The 20,834-nt window shown below is 37.8% G+C and overlaps 1 protein-coding gene across 3 annotated transcripts in view; it reads left to right on the forward strand.

Moving 5' to 3' along the window:
* Nucleotides 1-20,834, forward strand: part of LOC146810058 (peroxisomal acyl-coenzyme A oxidase 1-like) — a 203,796-nt gene that overhangs the window by 39,063 nt on the left and 143,899 nt on the right. For all 3 annotated transcript variants that reach the window (XM_085616956.1, XM_085616955.1, XM_085616954.1), the window contains exon 2: nucleotides 17,401-17,560. In XM_085616956.1, coding sequence (XP_085473082.1) covers nucleotides 17,401-17,560 — 160 coding nt within the window. The remainder of the gene's footprint in view (nucleotides 1-17,400; nucleotides 17,561-20,834) is intronic.

Here is a 20,834-nt window from a genome sequence, read left to right on the forward strand (position 1 = left end):
GGGGTTTTCAGGTTTAAGTCTGTAATGCAAATACATTCAGCATCACTAAGGCTGGTTGCCCTTGGTGGAGTGTAGGCAGTCACAGAGAATGCACATGGTGTTGGTCTGAAAAAAAAACAGCTTGGACACGTCCAATTAAATAAATCAAAAATAGTGGTTTCATAATGTGTCAGTCTGTAAAAGTGATTTCAAATTGTAAAAAGAGATTTTCACTTGGCCCGAAAAATAAAGAGCAGTAAGTGTGCTTTGAAATTGGCAAAGAAATTTCGTTTTGGCACTAATGTGAAAACATGACTCTGTGTGCATAGAAGAATTATAGGCAGAGATTTATTGCGTCTTGCTCTGGTGATTTCACAGTTGCATTAGATGGAAAGGGGGAGCGAATTTTTGGGGGAAGAAGCAGAGGCTTAGCACACACCCATGTCCTTGCCGTGTATAGTCATGCACAGTATTTACAAGCCAGTGGGGTTTTCAGGTTTAAGTCTGTAATGCAAATACATTCAGCATCACTAAGGCTGGTTGCCCTTGCTGGAGTGTAGGCAGTCACAGAGAATACACATGGTGGTGGTCTGAAAAAACAGCTTGGACATGTGCATTTAAATAAATCAAAAAAAGTGGTTTTATAATGTGTCAGTCTGTAAAAGTGATTTCAAATTGTAAAAAGAGATTTTCACTTGGCCCGAAAAAAAAAGAGCAGTAAGTGTGCTTTCAAAATGGCAAAGAAATTTCGTTTTGGGACTAATGTGAAAACATGACTCTGTGTGCATAGAAGAATTATAGGCAGAGATTTATTGCGTCTTGCTCTGGTGATTTCACAGTTGCATTAGATGGAAAGGGGGAGCGAATTATTGGGGGAAGAAGCAGAGGCTTAGCACACACCCATGTCCTTGCCGTGTATAGTCATGCACAGTATTTACAAGCCAGTGGGGTTTTCAGGTTTAAGTCTGTAATGCAAATACATTCAGCATCACTAAGGCTGGTTGCCCTTGCTGGAGTGTAGGCAGTCACAGAGAATACACATGGTGGTGGTCTGAAAAAAAAACCGCTTGGACACGTGCAATTAAATAAATCAAAAATAGTGGTTTTATAATGTGTCAGTCTGTAAAAGTGATTTCAAATTGTAAAAAGAGATTTTCACTTGGCCCGAAAAAAAAAGAGCAGTAAGTGTGCTTTCAAAATGGCAAAGAAATTTCGTTTTGGGACTAATGTGAAAACATGACTCTGTGTGCATAGAAGAATTATAGGCAGAGATTTATTGCGTCTTGCTCTGGTGATTTCACAGTTGCATTAGATGGAAAGGGGGAGCGAATTATTGGGGGAAGAAGCAGAGGCTTAGCACACACCCATGTCCTTGCCGTGTATAGTCATGCACAGTATTTACAAGCCAGTGGGGTTTTCAGGTTTAAGTCTGTAATGCAAATACATTCAGCATCACTAAGGCTGGTTGCCCTTGGTGGAGTGTAGCACTGTGGACATGGGCTTTTTAAAAAATCTGAAAAGTGGTTTCATAATGTGACAGTTTGTAAAAGAGATTTTCACTTGCCCAAAAAAAAAGAGCAGTTTGTGTGCATTCAAATTGGCAAAGAAATTTCGTTTTGTGACTATTGTGAAAAGAAATGTAGTAATATATTTAAATACAATAACAGATTTTTTTTTTAGTTTTTTTCAGGTATTGCTGAAGAACAGTGAACAAAATTTAAGATGCCTACAAAATCTCGAGTTCAAAAAACGCTAAAAAAAAACAATATTTGAAGACAACTGGAGGACCAAAGTTAGTAGAAGATGCTGATGTTGGGAAAAAGAAAAAATCTTCTGGTAAGCAAAAAAAACAATTCCTAAACAAAATATTTAAAACAAAGAAAAATGTACAAAATGTCTGTTCTCGGAAAAATGTAACAAAACATAGAGAACAGCAAAAAATTGAGAATTTAGTTAATGCAAATATACCTTCTGCAATTGAAAAGTTTAACATAAACAGAAAAACAGCATTTAAAGAGATACGTAGAAAAATGTTTCAGAGAAGAGTTATGTCCAATTTGATAAAGGATATAAAGAAATATAAGCAAAAGGCTAAATATTACAAGAGAAAAAAAGAAATTGAAGCCATTGCAGCAAAAGCATTAGAATTAAAAAGGAAACTATTCAGATTAATTTTGAATAGGATGCGTACATTAGATAAAATGGTTAATTTACTGAAATCACAAAGCAAAAGCAAAAGAGTAGTGAACAGAACAAACTTTTGTAAAGTGTTTTTAGGAAAGTGGATGCATAGTTCAAGTAGTGAACCTTTTTTTAATGAAGAGAGCTATTTTCAAAGTAATAGTTTGCTGCATGCAGTTGACACCAGAGGTCGTTCATACGAAGTAAAAAATGGTTGCATAATGGAGAAGGAGATAATGGTTCCAAGAGATGAGGTACAAGTGATGGCAGATGAGGCAATGGGGAGACGTCCTAAAGCCCCAGTGTACACTTGGAATTGTAGTAGTATTTGCACTGTGCGTCAGGAATCTATTGACAGATTTCGAGAGTTTCTAAGAGAATATAGTAAAAAAAGTGTAAAACAAAAGATTAAGGTGCTTCAAAGTCTGGATCCATGCAGAGTGAGAGAGAATACTGGTTTGCAGGGTCATTCTCTTGCTTGTCTATCTAGAAAAGTGTGCAATAGTGTTTTCCATCATTTTAGGATGCTGGCTGTTCATCATACTGAAATGAGAAAGTTTGTGAGACGGTTGTATGTTGCCAAAAGTCCAGCAATAAAGTTAAATGAATTGAATAGGGCTCTGTTCCGAGGAACGGTATCAGATGTAGAGAAGGTTGTTGATGAAATTCAGTTTTGTTACTTTGGTCCTGAACAAAACAGTGCAGAGAAGGACACAGTAAATGAGGAAGAAGTGGAAGAGAATGTAGAACCCTCTGTAAGTAACACATTTAATGATCACATAACAAAATTTGCAATAGTCTCTAATGAAAGACCAAATTTTACTTGTATTTGTTGCCGCAGAACTCATTATAGAAAACAAACTAGGAATGTTGATCTCTACAGAAAGAGTGAAAATGAAGATAATTATAAGTGGAAGGATTTTGCCACATATATATTTCTAGAAAATTGTTTTGAATTGGGTGAAGATCAGCGTATTTGTAAATACTGTTATAACAAGTTAGAGGAAAATAGAATGCCGACCAGAGCTGTACATAATAATTTAGAATTGGATGCTATTCCTGCTGAACTTTCTGAATTAAATACATATGAGTCTATACTCATTCAATGTGTTCATCCGTTCCAGACCATAGTACGTATGGAGCCCAAAACTGGTAAATTACCTCCTTCAGATTTACTGAGAGGTTTAAAAGGTAGAGTGGTGTATTTGCCCTTGGATTTGAAAAACAATATGGAAACTATTGATGCGGATACTTTGGAAACTGAACCATTAATTATTCTGGTTAATGGTGTACCTACAAAGAATAAGAAGATTTGGCAGGAGCTGGTAGATGTGCGGAAAGTACAAAGAGCAAATTTGTATTTGAAAAAAAATAACAAATGGTATGAATCAATTTATATAGAAGAAGAAGAAGAAGAAGAAGATTTACAAGGAGACACAGAAACACCAACTGGACAAATTGAAAAAGTGGACAAGTCAAAGGAAGAAGAAATTTATGAACATTTTAGCATACATCCTCTCCATTCGAAAGAAGTTATGGGAGACAATATTGATCTCTTTCAGATGAAGAAAGCAAAAGGAAATCCCGTGAGTGTATGGGAGGAGAGCTTGGAAGCTCGATGTTTTCCCCAGCTGTTTCCTAAAGGAAAAGGAGGACGATACGATGAACGTCCAGAACAGATTCCAGCTTCACAGTATCGAACTACAAGACTATATGCTGAAGATCCCAGATTTCGACAAAGTATTCCTTATTTGTTCCATCTTTTATTTGAAAGCGACTTGTCTGCACTGTCTTATGCAGTAAATCACATTTTAAAAAGTGGAGTACATTTACAAAATGTGTCTGCTAAGGATTTTATGGAGAAAGTGCAGCACCGAGATGATCATTTGGAAACACAACTGATCAATCTGATGGCTTGTCAGCGTGGGACAAATGAATATTGGTACCGACGCCATGGTGAACTAAAATGCATGTTACGCAATTTAGGAACACCAACATGGTTCCTTACCCTAAGCTGTGCCGAGTACGCTTGGGATGATTTACTGGATTTTCTACGAGAGGCCAATTCAAACATTAAAAACATCGAATACAAGACAGCAGGAGAACTGTGCTCATTGGATCCGGTTAATGTTTGCAGATATTTCAATCATAGATTTGAGGCTATGATGTCCTTCATCTGCAATAAAAAAAATCCACCCCTTGGAGAAGTAGTGGATTTCTTTTGGAGAAAAGAGTACCAGGCAAGAGGTGCTCCTCATATTCATATGCTGCTGTGGATCAAGGATGCCCCAAAGTTTGGAACAGATACTGATGAAGCAGTGTTATCTTACATTGAAGAATATGCAACATGTGCTATACCAAAAAGCACAGAAGAGAACAAGTTAAAGGAGCAAGTTCTACGTTTCCAAAGTCATCGGTGTGGAAAATACTGTCGACGGAAATACAAGAGCAAAGAAAAATACTACACTAAATGTCGATTTGGATTTCCTAGACCTGTTCTTTCAAATGGAAGAGTCAACAGTTTTATGTCAGCTGTGAGACATACTATCACAAGAAAATCACCTAAGAATACCTACAACCTTAAAAGAAAAGAAGAATCTAAAAATATAAATGACTACAACCCAGTCATTTTATCCATGTGGAACGCTAACATGGATATACAGTATGTTGCTGACAATTCCATTGCTGTTGCTCGATATGTAACGTCTTACATTACGAAATCAGAAAAAACAGAATTGAAGGAAATGTGGGAAGAGATTTCTCACGAGAAGACTGTCAGTAAGAAGCTGTACAGTTTCAGTTTGAAGATGTTATCGCATCGAGAAATTGGATCCTACGAATGTTCAGATAGGTTATCTTCTGCAAGTCTCTACTCGAAGTCAAGAAGAATAATTTGGGCAAGTTTAGGCCTTGCAGCAATGAGAAATCGGGTACTGAAATCTGTTGGAGAAATTGAATATTTGGCTGAGAATGACCCAGAAAGTACAGATATATTGAAAACAAACATGTTGGACACATATTATCCCAAGAGAAGTCATCATCTGGAGAACATGTGTCTCTATGAAGTGTTACAGAACTACATTTATTCACGGAAAGCTGCAGAAGACATCAACAGTGGAAAATATAAAGTTGTTGGTGAAGAAGCATGTTTGGTGAAGCAAACCAAAGGAAGTTTGATAAATCACCGGAAGCTGAGTTGCGACACTACCGACAAGAAAGAATTTTACTACTTGGCTCTTTTACAGTTGTTTAAACCATGGCGTACAGAGGATGAACTACTGGGAGAATTCCAGAGCTATGAAGATTCTTTTAATGCTTGTAAAGACAGCATACAATGCAGTACATTCTCAACTTATCTGCAAATGTTAAATGAAGAAATTGAACAGGAAACTACAATTGCAGCAGAAATAGCTAGAGACAGTTCTCAGGACAGCCAAAGTTCAGGAACATACAGTCAAGATCCCCTAGGACAACCAATCGTTGAAAATGAAGCATCAATAGCCATGAATGAAGTGGAAACGGCTATGAATCAAGGTCAAGAAGAATTTATAGACTTAGAAAATTTGGAAAGACAACTGAATCAAGAGCAGCAACAAATTTATGAAGAGATCAAAAACAAAATTGATCACGGATTTCTACATATCAAAAAAGAGTGCTCATGCACATCATTTCATCCAATCAGGATGTATGTAAGCGGACAAGCTGGCACTGGAAAAAGTTTCCTAATTAAAGTCATCAGAAGCTACCTAAAGCAAAAAACGGATTCTACTTTGTCTTGTGTGGTTACTGCTCCAACTGGGTTAGCAGCATATAACATAAAAGGAATCACCTTACATCGTTTGCTAATGTTACCAGTGGAGCATGAGAACAAAATACAATTCAACAAGCTAACTGGAGAAGCATCCTTGGAAGTTTCAAGAGTATTGAAGAAGATGCAAGTTCTCATTATTGATGAGGTGAGCATGGTATCGAACTTAATGCTTGCCTTTGTGCATTTAAGAATGCAGCAAATTTTGAAGACAGACTATGACGTGTTATTTGGTGGAAAACACGTCATAGTTTTTGGGGATCTTTTGCAACTTACTCCAGTTAAAGGACAACCAGTGTTTAATACTGTGACACATGAAGACACGAAGAAGTCATTGGGAAGCATTGGAAATACAAATATTTGGTCCTTCTTTGAGTACAAGGAACTTACAACTAATATGAGGCAAGCAAACGATGAAGAATATGGAAGTATTCTGAAAGATATCAGGATTGGAATACTCACAGAAGTTGGGAAAAAAGCATTACAGAGTCGGCTGCTACATAATTTATTTCCAAAGGAAGAAATAGTTGCAGAGAAAATATACAAGAATATTGCAGAAAACAAAAGTGTCATCTGCTTAATGCCAACTCTACGTGAATGCTCAATATTTAATGAGGAGCTTTTGAAATTGGAAAAGGAAGACATCAGGAAATTGGAAGCAGTGGACAAAATTGAGGATGGAAGAATTACTGTCACAGTAACAGGCAAACTGAAAAATAAATTGGACTCACTAGAGAAGAACATCTCCAAAACAGCAGGATTAGAAAAAAATCTATATGTTTGCATGAACTGTAGAGTGTTTTTAAGGAGAAATTTGGATGTTGAGAAAGGCTTAGTGAATGGAGCAATGGGAAGAGTTGTGGGTTTTATTAATTATCAGAAAAAAGAAGGAATTGAATGTTTAAAAATAAAATTTGATCAGATAGAAGAAGTTAAAGATATTTGTCGTTGTACAGTTCGTTTTATGCTTGTGAAAGACTTATATGTACGTAGGAAGCAGTTTCCGTTTTCTCTAGCATATGCTGTAACTATTCACAAGTCTCAAGGATTGACTGTAGATTGTGCATTTGTGAACATTGGTTCAACTGTGTTCAAAGAAGGTATGGCATATGTAGCTTTGTCACGAGTCAAAACATTATCAGGTTTATTCATGATAGACTTTGATGACTCAAAAGTTAGTGCTGATACAAACTGTGTAAAGGAGTATAATAGATTAAGAAGAAGCTATGCTCCTCATTTAGGTCAGTATCCTGTGTTGGAGAAACGTGTAGTTTCTCGTAAAAGGAGAAATGAGAATATCTGTAATGAACATATAGAGAAGAGGAAAAAAAAGAGGAGTGATGTAATTGCAAGCAAAAAGAAAAAGGAAAATGAAGAACAGGTTGTAGGATGTCATTTTGAAAATAGCTCTGGTGTCAACTGCTATGCAAATGTAGTGCTGAATGTTGAATTTTATCTGGAAAGTTTGCAAGAGCAGATAATAGTAAATCAGGGAAAAAGATTCTGTTCAGAGCTGAGTCTCCTTTTTCAAAAGCTGAGTAAAGATAAAACTCAAATAGAAAGTGCTACTGACATTAGAAAACTTTTAGATGTATGTTCAGGACGAACACAGTTTTCTCAAAATGAACAGCAAGATGCACACGAATTTTTGATGTATTTTCTTCAGGTAGTGGAAGAAGAAGGAGTTCCCATTGACATTTTTTTTGGTCTCTCTTATAAATGGGAACATAGTTGTGATAATTGTTATAATATATGTGGCTCTATTGTTGATAATGAAAGGTTTATTTATTTGACATTGCCAGAGAGTAAAACAGTCACTTTTGCAAAATTAGTTAAAGATGCTAATCATAGCATGAAATGTGGTGAGTGTAATTCTGACATGTTATCAACATTAATTTTAAGGGAATACGGACAGTATGTAATTTTAATGATGCAACGATGTAGAGCTGATGGATCAAAATTGGATACTTTAATAAAGAAATTTACAGGACAGCAATTATCAATTTCAGGAAAAACTTTTGTAACTGTTGCAATAATTTTCCATGATGGACCTACTGTTACTTCTGGACATTACACAGTTTATCTAAAATGTGAAAAAGGCTGGACACTGTGTAATGATTCCCAATTGATTTTCAAACAACGTTTGCCTTTTGATTTAGCAAATTCCTATCTAATCTTCCTGAAACCTAAATTTTAGAGAGACTTGGCAAGATCTGGACAAAATAATTTTACCATTTTACTGGATTATCATTGCAATTTTGTAGAAAAAATATTTTTAAAATTATCATTTGGCCTAAAGGAAAGATAACCAATTGTAATGTGGACTTTTTTAATTTTTAATGCAATTTTGAAAAACCAATAATTTAGAGATAATCGGTAACTTCTGCACATTTTAAATTTTGGAATGCTATTGAACTGCCATTGGAAATTTTTTTCAAAAATGATTTAAAAAATTACTATTTGGCCATGTGGAAAAGTAAGCAATTCTATTGTGGACTAAATAAATTATTCAAAAAATTTTCGTGAACCAAAATGTTACAGAGAATCGGTGAGATCTGGACAGATTAAACTTTAGAATTTTAATGGATTTCCCTTGGAAATTTATTCCAGGAAAAAAAAAAAAAATACTATTTGGCCTAAAGGAAATAAAATCAGATGTATTTTGGAGTTATTTGAGATATAATATTGTGATTATACTTCTCAAACAAACATATCAGACGGTATTTTAAAGAAAAAAGTATTGTTTTTAGATGATATTTTTTTAGAATAATATGCATTTCTGTAATGATAAGTTTAAGTGAGAAGAGATTCTGGGCTTTTTTAATACAATCTTTGTGATTGTTAATTTTTTTTGCCCGCTGTAAAATGATGAATGCAATTGCTTTCACAATTAATAGTGAAATGCAATTTATTCTGAAAACAGCAAAAATAAGGCAAAAATATTTTTTGGTAAAAAATGTAAATATGTGTACTGTATTATTAAATGGTTTAAAAATATTAATACTTTTTTCTTTATTTTCAGATCGATATAGAAAATTTTCGGAAACTACAACCATTTTAAAAACTATTTTTAAAAAAAACAAATGAATAAATATTTTTTTGAGTGAGTATGGTAAGTCAATAATAAAAATTGTAGTCTCTCAAGGACTTTATAATGTGATAAATGATTTTTAGTGTTTTTTTAAAAAAAATAAAAAAAAGGTACGCTTACCGTACGCGTACGGTAAAAAAAAAAAAAAAAAAGTTTTTAAAAACAAGTAAAAAAAAGATGGAAGATAAGGTTGGCTCTTAAAAGAACCGTTGTGTTCATGCAGGGACAGAGGAAAGGAAGCATGGGAAAATCATTCAAAGCTACAAATGTGCTGATCTATTTTGTTGTTCACTAGGGAAACACTGGTCTCCCTATGACAAATTAGACCTTTACAAAATGTGCAATGAATATCAACCTTCCGAAATCGAAGGTTCATTTCCAGAGGGCCAGCAAAAGGAGATTCTCCCCCCACAGATGAAGGGCTCACCTGACCTGCAGAAGAAGGAGTAAGCCCTGCAGGTGATGGTCCAGGCTGAGCTGCTGTGGATGTACTGGCTCGTCTTTCTGAAGAGTTACCTCCAAAAAGATGACCATGTGTCCTTCTGTGTACATCCTGGAGGTGTCTCTTCATGGTGTGATTCCCAAAGGAATACTTCCTGTTAGGATTACCTCTAGAAAGTACACGCTTACACAGCTTGCAAGTAACTAAGGGTGCATTCACCTTTTGCTGGCCTTCTGGAAAAGTAAAATAATCCCAAACATAAGAAGGCTTTACTTTCCTCGCTCTCTGCCTCAAGACAGTGCTGCTGGTGCTAGCCTCACTCTCAGAAGAGCTCTGCTGTTCTGCCATCGTATCCCAAAGACAAACCAGCTCCTTCTCCCAAGGGATCACAAGCAGAAATGAGGGGAATGGGTGTGATGTAGGAGAGTTCTAGAACTGAAAGTACTTTCAACCAATCAAAAGTTGTGTTTCATGATCACATGACCTACCGTACGCTTACGGTACGCTTACGGTACGCTTACGGCAAAAAGTACGCGTGCGCGTAAAAAAGACACGCGCTTCCGCGCATGCGCATAACAGTCACTCCCCGGCACTTCCGCGTAACGTGCGCGTGTGGCGTAAGCGCGCACGCGTCCCACGCGCAGTACGCGCGGTTACGCAAATTGCGTAACTATACGCAAGCAGCGTAGATAGATTACGGACGTTGCGTAAACCGTGAGCTTACCGTGAGCTTACGGTACGCGTACTAAAAAAAAAAAAAAAAAAAAAAAAATCTGGTAATAAATTTTACATGTTTATTTTAAAAAATATATTAAAAAAAAATATTTAAGGATTTTAAAAATTTAAGCATAGTCTTTATAAAATGAAAGAAAATTAAATTAAAAATATGTTTGAAAAAAATGAAGAATAAAAAAAAAAATTAGCATTTAAAAAACCTTGCAAATTCACTGAAAAAACCATGGGTTACACACACGTTATAGTAAGGAATTAGCATTTAAAAAACCTTGCAAATTCACTGAAAAAACCATGGGTTTCACACACGTTATAGTTAGGAATTAGCATTTAAAAAACCTTAGAAATTCACTGAAAAAACCATAGGTTTCACACACGTTATAGTTAGGAATTAGCATTTAAAAAACCTTAGAAATTCAGTGAAAAAACCATAGGTTTCACACATGTTATAGTTAGCTGGACATTTTACTCGTAAAAAACCAATGAAATTGCCCCGTTATAGTTCAGCTAACTATAACTCGCGCGCCCGCAATGCACTGCTGATGACGTCACATATTACATCACTCATGACATGGTCAGTGACATCACTCATGACATCACTGATGACATCTCAAATGACATCACTGATGACCTCACTGATGACATCATCCAGTGAATGTGTGTTTTTCTGAAAATTAAATATGTTTTATATATGTATATCTCAAGGTCGATGGAAGAATAAATGGGTATATAAGTGTCTAAATGGATGATTTGTTTTTAAAAAATTGATTGTGTAACTGACTGATTAAGTGTATCTCTCACTTTGTGTATAAGTGGCTGCATGGGTTGGTGAGTAGCTACATGGGTGTCTATATAGGTTAGTAGTTGTTTTTTTGAGTATCAGTCTGAGTGTCTGTATGGTTCGGTGGGGGGTATTACGTAGTGCATAGGTGCATGAATGAGTGACTCACTGTTTGTATGTGTTGAAGACAGCATGTGTGCAGGACTGTATGGGTGGATGAGTGTGTGTATGGGTGTGTTAGTGAGTGAATGACTGTCCCAATAGTGTCTTCAGGAGTAACTACATATGTTTTAAACTAGTATATGTGACTATTGGTGTATATATGTGAGTATATGTGAGAGGGACAGATTGAAAGAGTTCCTGTATGAATAAGTATGTGTTTCTATAAGTGATTGTTTAAAAGACTAAGTATGTGTAAGTTTCCGTAGAAGTAAGTGTGGTGGTGTGTGTATAACTGTATATGCAGGTGAATGTATGTTTGATTCTTTATTAGCATGAGTGACTATGTGTGTGAGTAACTCTATGGATGAGTGGCATTATGTAACAGGATGTATAGGTGTATGAGTACATATGATGAGTGAGTACATGTATGAGTGACTGTATAGGACTGTTGGTGAATGAGTGGATGTGTATGTTGATCTTAGAATTACTGAAGAGGTTGTTGTAACTGGTATTGGTATGTCCATTGTTTTGAAAATTTTAGTCTCTATTTTTGAATGTGTGTATCAAAGCTTATATTAAGGTGAGAGGAGGTCTGCCACTCTATCACAAGGATGATGTCATCAGTGATGTCATCAGTGATGTCATTTGAGATGTCATCAGTGATGTCATGAGTGATGTCACTGACCATGTCATGAGTGATGTAATATGTGACGTCATCAGCAGTGCATTGCGGGCGCGCGAGTTATAGTTAGCTGAACTAACTATAACGGGGCAATTTCATTGGTTTTTTACGAGTAAAATGTCCAGCTAACTATAACATGTGTGAAACCTATGGTTTTTTCACTGAATTTCTAAGGTTTTTTAAATGCTAATTCCTAACTATAACGTGTGTGAAACCTATGGTTTTTTCAGTGAATATATATATATATATATCCATTTTAAATGCTACGTTCGGGGACCATAACCCTTTACTAACTTCTTTTGCGCTTCCACACACAGTTTCTAGGAAACATATTGCTTATTCACATACAACGGTGCGAGTTCAGTTCAAGTTCATATTTATTGAGACCGTAGGACTTTAAACAGGCCAGTTTACATCCATAATCACAATATATATGTACTTTTTCACTTTATACAGGCTTAATTTACCATAATTAGATTTCATCTATTAAAATCCTATGAAAATCCAATTATGTTTTAAAAATGTGCTCTCAAGTATGAATACCTAGCCTTATTATACAATCACATAAATTACTTTACACCACTCTTATTTTACACTAAAATAACTTTAACTGCAGTCATAAACTTACATATGGCACATGTTACATCCAGAAAGCACATATCAATTAAAAGTTCTACAGCTGGCACGCAGCTCCTAATTCTATACTTTTTAAATACTGGGCGTAAAAACTGTCTTCGCTGGGGTAAAACTTTTAAACTGTCCAAAAAAAGTACAAAATATCACATTTGGGGTTCAGATCACGGGTACAGTTCCCTACTGGTTGGATCATTTTCAATTTTACCTTGTCGTTAATTTGACAGGGATTAATTCCAATCCTTATTCTTAATAGTTCACTTCTAAGTCAACAATTTGGGAATATATCCACATACGGTAACCACTCTTTATTCTGCCAAGATTTTAACATAAGTTGTACAAATTGTGTTTTTTCCCACCCTCCAGTACTGCTGATTATATTCCTAGGACAGGTCTTTACCTAATGTCCTTAACTCACTCTTTGAAATTTCAATCTGTAAATTCTGTAGGCCCAGCTTCACCTTCATTTCCCTACAGACTTGTCGCCAGATTTTTTCTTACACTTTTTGCCCACTTCAGCCCACTTTGCAGGATTGCATTTTTACCTCTCTGGGAAACTTTTTGTCTCCCAATTCCCACTCCCCGCCGCACTCCATCTTTTCCAGAATCTTATTAACACCATTTGTGCCAGTATGTTCCATAATATCAATCCTCTTTCCATACTTACTGCTTGAATCGTGGCGCAACCGGGAAGGAACAATCTCTTTTCACCTTTCCCCGCCACAGCGTCCCACCTACTTTTTCATTTCAGGGACCTCTCAACTCAGCCCGCTAAGTACTTGTATTTATTAACTAATTCTAACTTAGAGGGTCCTAAGTGCCCGGTTCCCAACGGTACAGTGCGGAACGCCCAAAGATTAGTCTGGCGTTTAATGAATCTTTCACATTTCTTAGCAAAAACGTTAAAACTTAAATTGAAGGTTTTTATGATGTGTCTTCCAGACGATGCCAGTCATGACCAGGCAATGGAATCTTTTTTGTTTTTTTGTGTGGTTGCATAAGACATGCACTCATAAAAATCACGTACTGATTAGCAGGCCATATCTGGTTGGTGGTTAAACCATTCCTGTTCTATCGCTAACTGGAATCTACAAAAGTTGCTGGTAGAGAATCCAAGTGATAGAACGGAGGTTAATGCATTTCAATTACTATACAAGTCTGTTTTAACGCAGAGGAAAGGAATTTGCAGTAATTACAAGGGGCACAACTACAGAGACAGCAGCAAAAAGAAATACTACGCTATTTTGGCACGCGGTTAATTCAAATTCAATTAATTCTGACACTACCTCATCTGTTATCAACAATCACATCACAGACACACACTGGGTATCACATTTTTGAAAAATGATAATTTGAATGAACCTCCTAATTGTTCATTAGACAGTACTTCTCACAGATCAGGTAGTAGTCTGTTATTTTTGGCAGTGAAGTAATTGCATTAGCCATAAGACGGAGCTCATCCAGTAAAGCAGAAGGCCTGGATGGCGTCCCGATGGTCGTATTTAAATGTAACCGGGACATTTGGGCACCACAAATAATGTTTTTAACACCTGTCTGACAATGGCGGCTGGCAATACAAAAATGTAGGGGGCGCAATGCTACCAACTCACCACAATGATGCTGCAGTCTGATGCGGCACTGCTCTCCCGGCGATCGTGGTGTGATGTCCACAAGCAGGAAAGGGAAGTACTTACCTTCCTGCCAAGTGGAACGCGAGTCCTGACCAATCTTGGAGCTGCTCTCAGCATGAGAGTAGCTCCAGGATTGGTGAGATAAGGCTAACTCAGCCTGTGCACGTTGCTCGCATAAGGCGGGGCAACGCTTCTCCGCCATTTAGGAGAAGCAGCCCCTGCGGCTTGATTGGGAATGTATCTGCTTCATGGTCATTGCCTGTCATAATGCCAGTATTTAAAACCAGCATTGGCAAAACCAATAGCTCTTGCCTATGCAAGAGCTGTTGGCTTTGGCAATGTGTTTTAGCCATTGTGTACACCAGTGTTACTGCTGTTCAGCTTGGCTAAGCGTTGGTGGTGTGGGGTAGATTGGATTGGGGTAGAGTTTAATGGGATAAATAGGAGTGGGGTAGTGTGGAGTGGGGTAGAATGGGATAGATTGTAGTGGGGTATATTGGGGTAGAGTGAGGTAGACTGGAGTGGGGCAGATTGGAGTTGGGTGGGGCATGTTGGAGTGGGGTGAGGCTATTGGAGAGGGGTGGGGTAGATTGGAGTGGAGCGTGGCAAATTGGGTGGATTGAGGTAGGGTAGGGTGGAGTGGGGGAGATTGGCAGGATTGGAGTGGGTGCAGTAGGTTGGAGTGGTGTTGGAGTAGAGTGGTGTTGGAGTAGAGTGGGGTTGGAGTGTAGTGGGGGTAGGTTGGAATGGAGTAGAGTGGGAGTAGGTTGAAGTAGAGTAGGGGTAAGTTGGAGTGGGGGTAAGTTGGAATGGAGAAGAGTGGGGGTAGATTGAAGAGTGGGGTAGAGTAGGGTGGAGTGGGCTACATTGGAGGGGGATACATTGGATTAGAGTATGGTAGGTTGGAATACTGGAGTGGTGTGATAACATTATAGACATCCGCCAGGATGGTTTCAGAGTGCACCTTGGGACAGTGTCTCCAACTGTATCTGATAATTCCCAAGTATAATCGAGCAAGGAAATGCTCAATCAATCTAGCATTTGATATTTTGTCCAGTGGCGTTTGATCGAGCAAACAACTGAAAACTGTAGTCGCAGCTTCTAGAAACCGCCTGGATGTTGCACTGGTCTCCTTCCTCACTGGACTCCACAGTGATCTAAGGGCCCAGAAGAGGTTTGTCCCAACAGGTAAATAGACAGGCACATATATTTAAAAAGATGTGTACATCAAGGATGCATCTTTGCTCCTTTTTGTTTGTTATACATAAATAAAATGTATTCTCGGCTTTTAAGTAGTCCTGCTGATGTACCAAAGATCATGGGAACCCAAATCCCAGTACCTTTATTCACAGGTGATATAGTAATTTTAGCTTGCACACCAAGGGCACTGTAGAAATTAGTTTCAGCTTTTACTGCTTTTATGTCAAGTCTGGATTTTGAGCACTAAGTATTCTAAATTGCGAACCGTGTCCTCTGGCCCTGGGTGCTTCTCTCTATATGTTTTTAATCTAAGAAACGGTTTGGAGAAAGTTTACAAATATCCATATTTGGGATTATTCTTATCATGGAGTCAAAATGCAACCCTGTAATGCCACACCTTTGCCCAGTCAATCAGTGCTTCATTTAGATTGTCCACCAAGCTCCTATTCTAGCAGAATATGTACCTCCCGTAGCATATGGCGCCGGAGTGTGGGGTCGTGAAAATTCCTCAATTTCACAACTTGAAGAAAATCATCTTTGTAGGCATCTTCTGACAGCACCACCTTACTTCTCAATTTATTATCACAGATGAGAATTTGGCCTAAGTTACATTGATATTATGCTGGGTCCCTTATTATGGATTTCAGTGGTGACGAATCCCCACACAACATAAAATCACCAAATTATAAGGGATTTTCTCAGTTATGATGGGGTTATTGATCCTTTGTCTATCTTAAGTTAAAGCAAATCCTTCAATGATGGAATATTTGAGGACCCCACGCCCATGGTGAAAAATAAGCTGTGGGTTAAAAGATAATTGTTAGAGCATTTAAATACTATTAGACAAATTACCAAATAACATGAACCAACAGTATGGCGTGGTGTTTACAGACTGGGTACCGGATTGAACCCTGTCTTTTTTGCATCGAGGGTGATTGGGAATGAACCCCATTGTTCAAATCTAGAACAGGTTTTCTATGGAGCATGCTATGCTTCCCATTGGGTCAGTATAGCTCCGCGTACATAATCGCATGCCCTTGCTTTGGTAAATGTAGCCAAACTCTCTTACAATTTATTTCTTTGTATATTTTACAAACTTTTTATTCTACAATTTGGTAATACCTATACTGCGAACCAGTAATTGTAAATAGTGTTGTAATGCTTTATGTTAACTACATATGCGTAGTGATAAATTAACATGTTGTGCCATTGAGGCTTATTAAAAATCTGCAGTTTGCTGTCTAAATTCTATGCTGATTTAATTAGTGTTTGATATTATGTACTATACTTTTTATGTATGCTTATGACATGCAAAATACCGTTTGTTTGAAACCTATTCGCTCCCAAATTATTTGGTATTATAATACCTACAGGATTTATGTAGCTAAACGTAACAAAACTACTATAGGGGCTGCCCTATCTGTGCTAGAAGGAAGACAGCAGGTCCTATTCTTGAGAAAGAAGTGAAAGAGGTGTCCAATAAATTAATGAGAGATAATATGCTTACGTCTTCTAGGGACAGAGTGCCTTTTCTCAGCATGAACAAGAGAAGCTATAACTAGATGGCAATGACCCTGTTTAATATTTTCCAAGTGTCAAGATAGACAGTCTTGATGATCTGTCATTTGCAGGAAAGATCGTAACGGGACCAACAGATTAAGTCACTCAAGTACTTACTTATTAAGTCTCCCCATCCAGTGTACCATGTCCCAATAGTGGTATACCTAGGCCTGCTCCTCTTTTTTCTGAATTGCCAAATTATTATGCCCTTCACATATTGTGGTGTGCCCCGTCATCCACCACTCCCATTGGTGTATCGTGGTCTATTCCCCATTACCCACGTTTTGTATGTCTCGGTTTTATTTACCCCCTTCTTTCTGAAATCTCCTTTTGTTGCATATAAACTTCACATGCCTAATGTACCTCTGCCTCATACTTCACCCTAGTTCACTTCTAGTGTAGGCTGCCTTATGCCTATCCCAGGGGTTCTCCTGCCTCAAGCCTCCCCAGGGGTGTACTTTTCCTCATACTTATCCTATGATACAGTCACTCACCTTTTCTCTATTTTGGCCTTACAGAAAACCTGGTTCTGAATGATCCTGTTTTCCAGCATGAGGATCTCAACTTCCTGTCTCGCAGCGACCGCTATGAGGTGGCAATAAAGAAGAGCTCTAACATGGTCCTGAAAATGAGGGAGTATGGCATTTCCGATCCTGAGGAAATCTACTGGTTTAAAAGGTACTTGGGGTGGGGAGTGATACCAACTGGCTCCAGGCAAATGGATACACTTGGTGACTGTTCAGCTTTAAAATTTTGGAAAATAAACCGTCTGTTCAATATATGTTCTTTCTGCATGCTAACTTGTCTGTGAAACCACGTGGCCTTCCGAAGACACCCAATGTTTTTTCGGATACTCTGATCTGATTTGTATCCTGACTGTGTCCAGCCCTACTGGCCTCTCTGAGCCCTATGTTCATTATGAATCATCTTATTTTCCTGCAGAGGATGTTGCCACTATTATGGGCTACTCAAGCAAGGGGAGCTGTTTGGACATTTTCAGGTGCCCAGTATTTAGTTTTATGCTTTATGCCACCCCATTTTTCTTCTCAATTGTTTGCAGCAAATTATAGATAATGACTGTCACAATGTAGGGGTCCCCCGTTCCCCCAGAGCCACTGTGATTGATTTTTAATCCCTTGGTGCAAGGACTTCAGTGCACGAACATGAATTAGAAATCCAGTTTCTGCGACCCGTACACAGGCCACTGAGCGATGCTGTTTGTTTTTTCTGGTCAGAGTATTACCACTAGATGAGTTTATGGAAACGATGGAACTCCAAACCGTCTTTCCTAAATGACAATTACACTCGTAATAGAACTTAAAAACATGGGGAAACATGTAAATTGTTTGTTTCTAAAACTGAGGTTTAGTACATATAATCTGAACAGTAATCACACGGAAAGTAAAAACAAATGCAGCAATGCATGACATGACCAGCAAAAACATTATGAAGATTCCTAATATGGTTAGCGAGTCCAGAACACCTTATAGCTACTTTTAAGCAGTATGCTGCATTTTAGCAGAAGCGAAAATAGCAAACCTATAAATCGAGTTTGTCTAGAGAGACCGCTCCACATACCTTCTCTTGGTAAAATAAAAAATAGTTGTTTAACTATTCTCTGTCACAGCCTTTGCCCGGTATCTTGAGCCGTGTAGTGCTGAAATACACTTGGTTGCATCGCTCCCAGGGAGGCGCCTGACTGTGCTGCTTTGCCACAGCAAATTGGGGTGACCTCAGTTTTGCTGGAACATTTTTCAGAGGAGGGCTTTTGCCATCAATGTGTCACTGAAGTCATAAGGATTGTGAAAAATCAAAGCATCACACAAAAAAACAAGTGTAGCAAATGTGCTTCAGCAGGGCAGTGGTAAGGGTGTGGTATGTTGCTTGTGATGCGTTTTGCACCACTGGTGAGGTAGCGCACCGGCATTTACAAAAAGCACATTGTCTGTTGAAATGACCTCCAAATTTGCATGGACATACAGTTTTACTGGTAAAACTATATAAAACTAAAACAGTGTGTGGAAATTGGTTTCCATCAAATATTTATCATTTGTGCATAACCTAGTAAAGAGCCTTGACTTGTTTGATCCTGTTAAAATCTTTGTTTCCCTCACTCTTCACAATTATAAAATGTTTTATTTCATTTGTGCTTTGCTATTTACTGATCTAATTTGAAATATGCGTACAGTTGATTTGCTATTTAAATGTTGTGTGTTAGGAAAAAGCTGACGTCCTGCAGCTTTTCCTTTCCCTTCCTGTACCACAGCAGAATTGTCAGATAGATCACTTTTACAAAATCCTCTCACTTTGAAGTCGGAGAAATAAAAGTACACAACAATTTCCAAATAAGCAGCAATTTTTCAGAAGTCCTAGTCTGACAATTGACCTTTATGTTTGTACGCAGCAAATGTGATGACAACTTAAACACAAAATGTAAAGGCATCTTAATTCCTCATTCACCTTCTGAACTCGACCATGACTATTTCTGGGGTTGCTGCAGCACCCTGCACCTTTACTCCCAGTGCCTATGCGTGACCTCTGCTTTGTTAGTTCCAATGCGAAGCCTCTCACATTAATGGTTAGATACCTGTGTTTTTATATTTGATCTCATCTCTTGTTTATAAATTTGGAGACCCTAAAGTCCCAACAAAATAATTATGGAAGTTAATGTGTTGTCTCGATTTGCAAATAGATCATTTGCCTCTATACCTAAAACAATTCAAAAATGCCATTTTTAATTGCAAGTGTCCATAATATTATGGCAATGGCGATAATATAAACAGATGTATGTCACCCTACATAGCAGGTGGACATGATTCTAACACTTCTGAGCGTGTCTAAAACTTCACACTTGCTAACCGAAAGAGATTCTTGAGGCACGCACTTGATAAAAACAGGAGCGGTTCAAACAGGCCCGATCACATAAGGATATACGGAAAAGATGATCACTGGCTCTGGTTACCAGTCTCAACCAAGAAATGCTATATTAAGAGTTGTGGAGTTTTTTTTTTTTTTTTTTAATTTGAAGCAATGAAAAAACGTTTTTTGTACTCTGGAGTTTGGCTGGGTCCAAACTGGAATGGCATGGTGAGCAACAAAACGATGGATGCCCAGATCTCTGTACTGGGGTGAATGTATGACGACGTTCTGCATTCTGTCCATCAATTGTTCTTTTTGCATTTGTCAGCCCGAGTGGGACGGATATGCTCAGAAGTGAGTCCCGTGCTCTCCATGTAACTGGAATCAAGCTATCCTGGCTGAAGAGGGGTGAAACCCAGAAACCAGTCCTAGGATGCTTGTTTCCTGTCCAGGGACGACCTGGCCTGGCAGTTCCGGCTGAACTGTTCCCATTGGGCACAGGATCAAGACTGATTTGCCTATGGCTGGGTCCAAACTGAAATAGCATGGTGAGCAAAAGAATGATGGATTTAGGCCCAGATCTCTGTACTGGGGTGAATGTATCACCTTGTTCTGCATTCTGTCCATTAATAGTTCTTTTTGCGTTTTTTTTTTAGTGTAACAGGGCATGTAAAAAATTGACCTTTTTCCTATAAATCTTTGGCTAGTCAGTTGGTCTGCACCATGCCAATCTGCTAGACATTAGGGAAACTAATGCTCAGTTATGCAACAAGGGCTGCCACCTTACTGTTATGTTTTTTTACCGGCATGACCAGTATTTTAATGTCTCGGCCTCTATAAAAATAATTAAAATCACCTCAAGGAGCTATTTCCCCCTCATCATTACATGCTTAAAACAGCGATTATAAGAAATCATTTTAACATGTGTAATAGAGCTGCATTAATGATCCCTGACAGATTATTAAAGTAAACAAAGACAGAAAAGCCATGTTAATAATTAATACCGTCAATTTATTGTACAGTCTCATTTAAGTATCATGTTCTGGGCCTTTCACAACTTAAAACATTAAACACTAGTCCGTATTTTTATTTG

The sequence above is a fragment of the Triturus cristatus genome, chromosome 7 (assembly GCF_964204655.1).
Source record: "Triturus cristatus chromosome 7, aTriCri1.1, whole genome shotgun sequence".
NCBI classification, from domain to species: domain Eukaryota; kingdom Metazoa; phylum Chordata; class Amphibia; order Caudata; family Salamandridae; genus Triturus; species Triturus cristatus.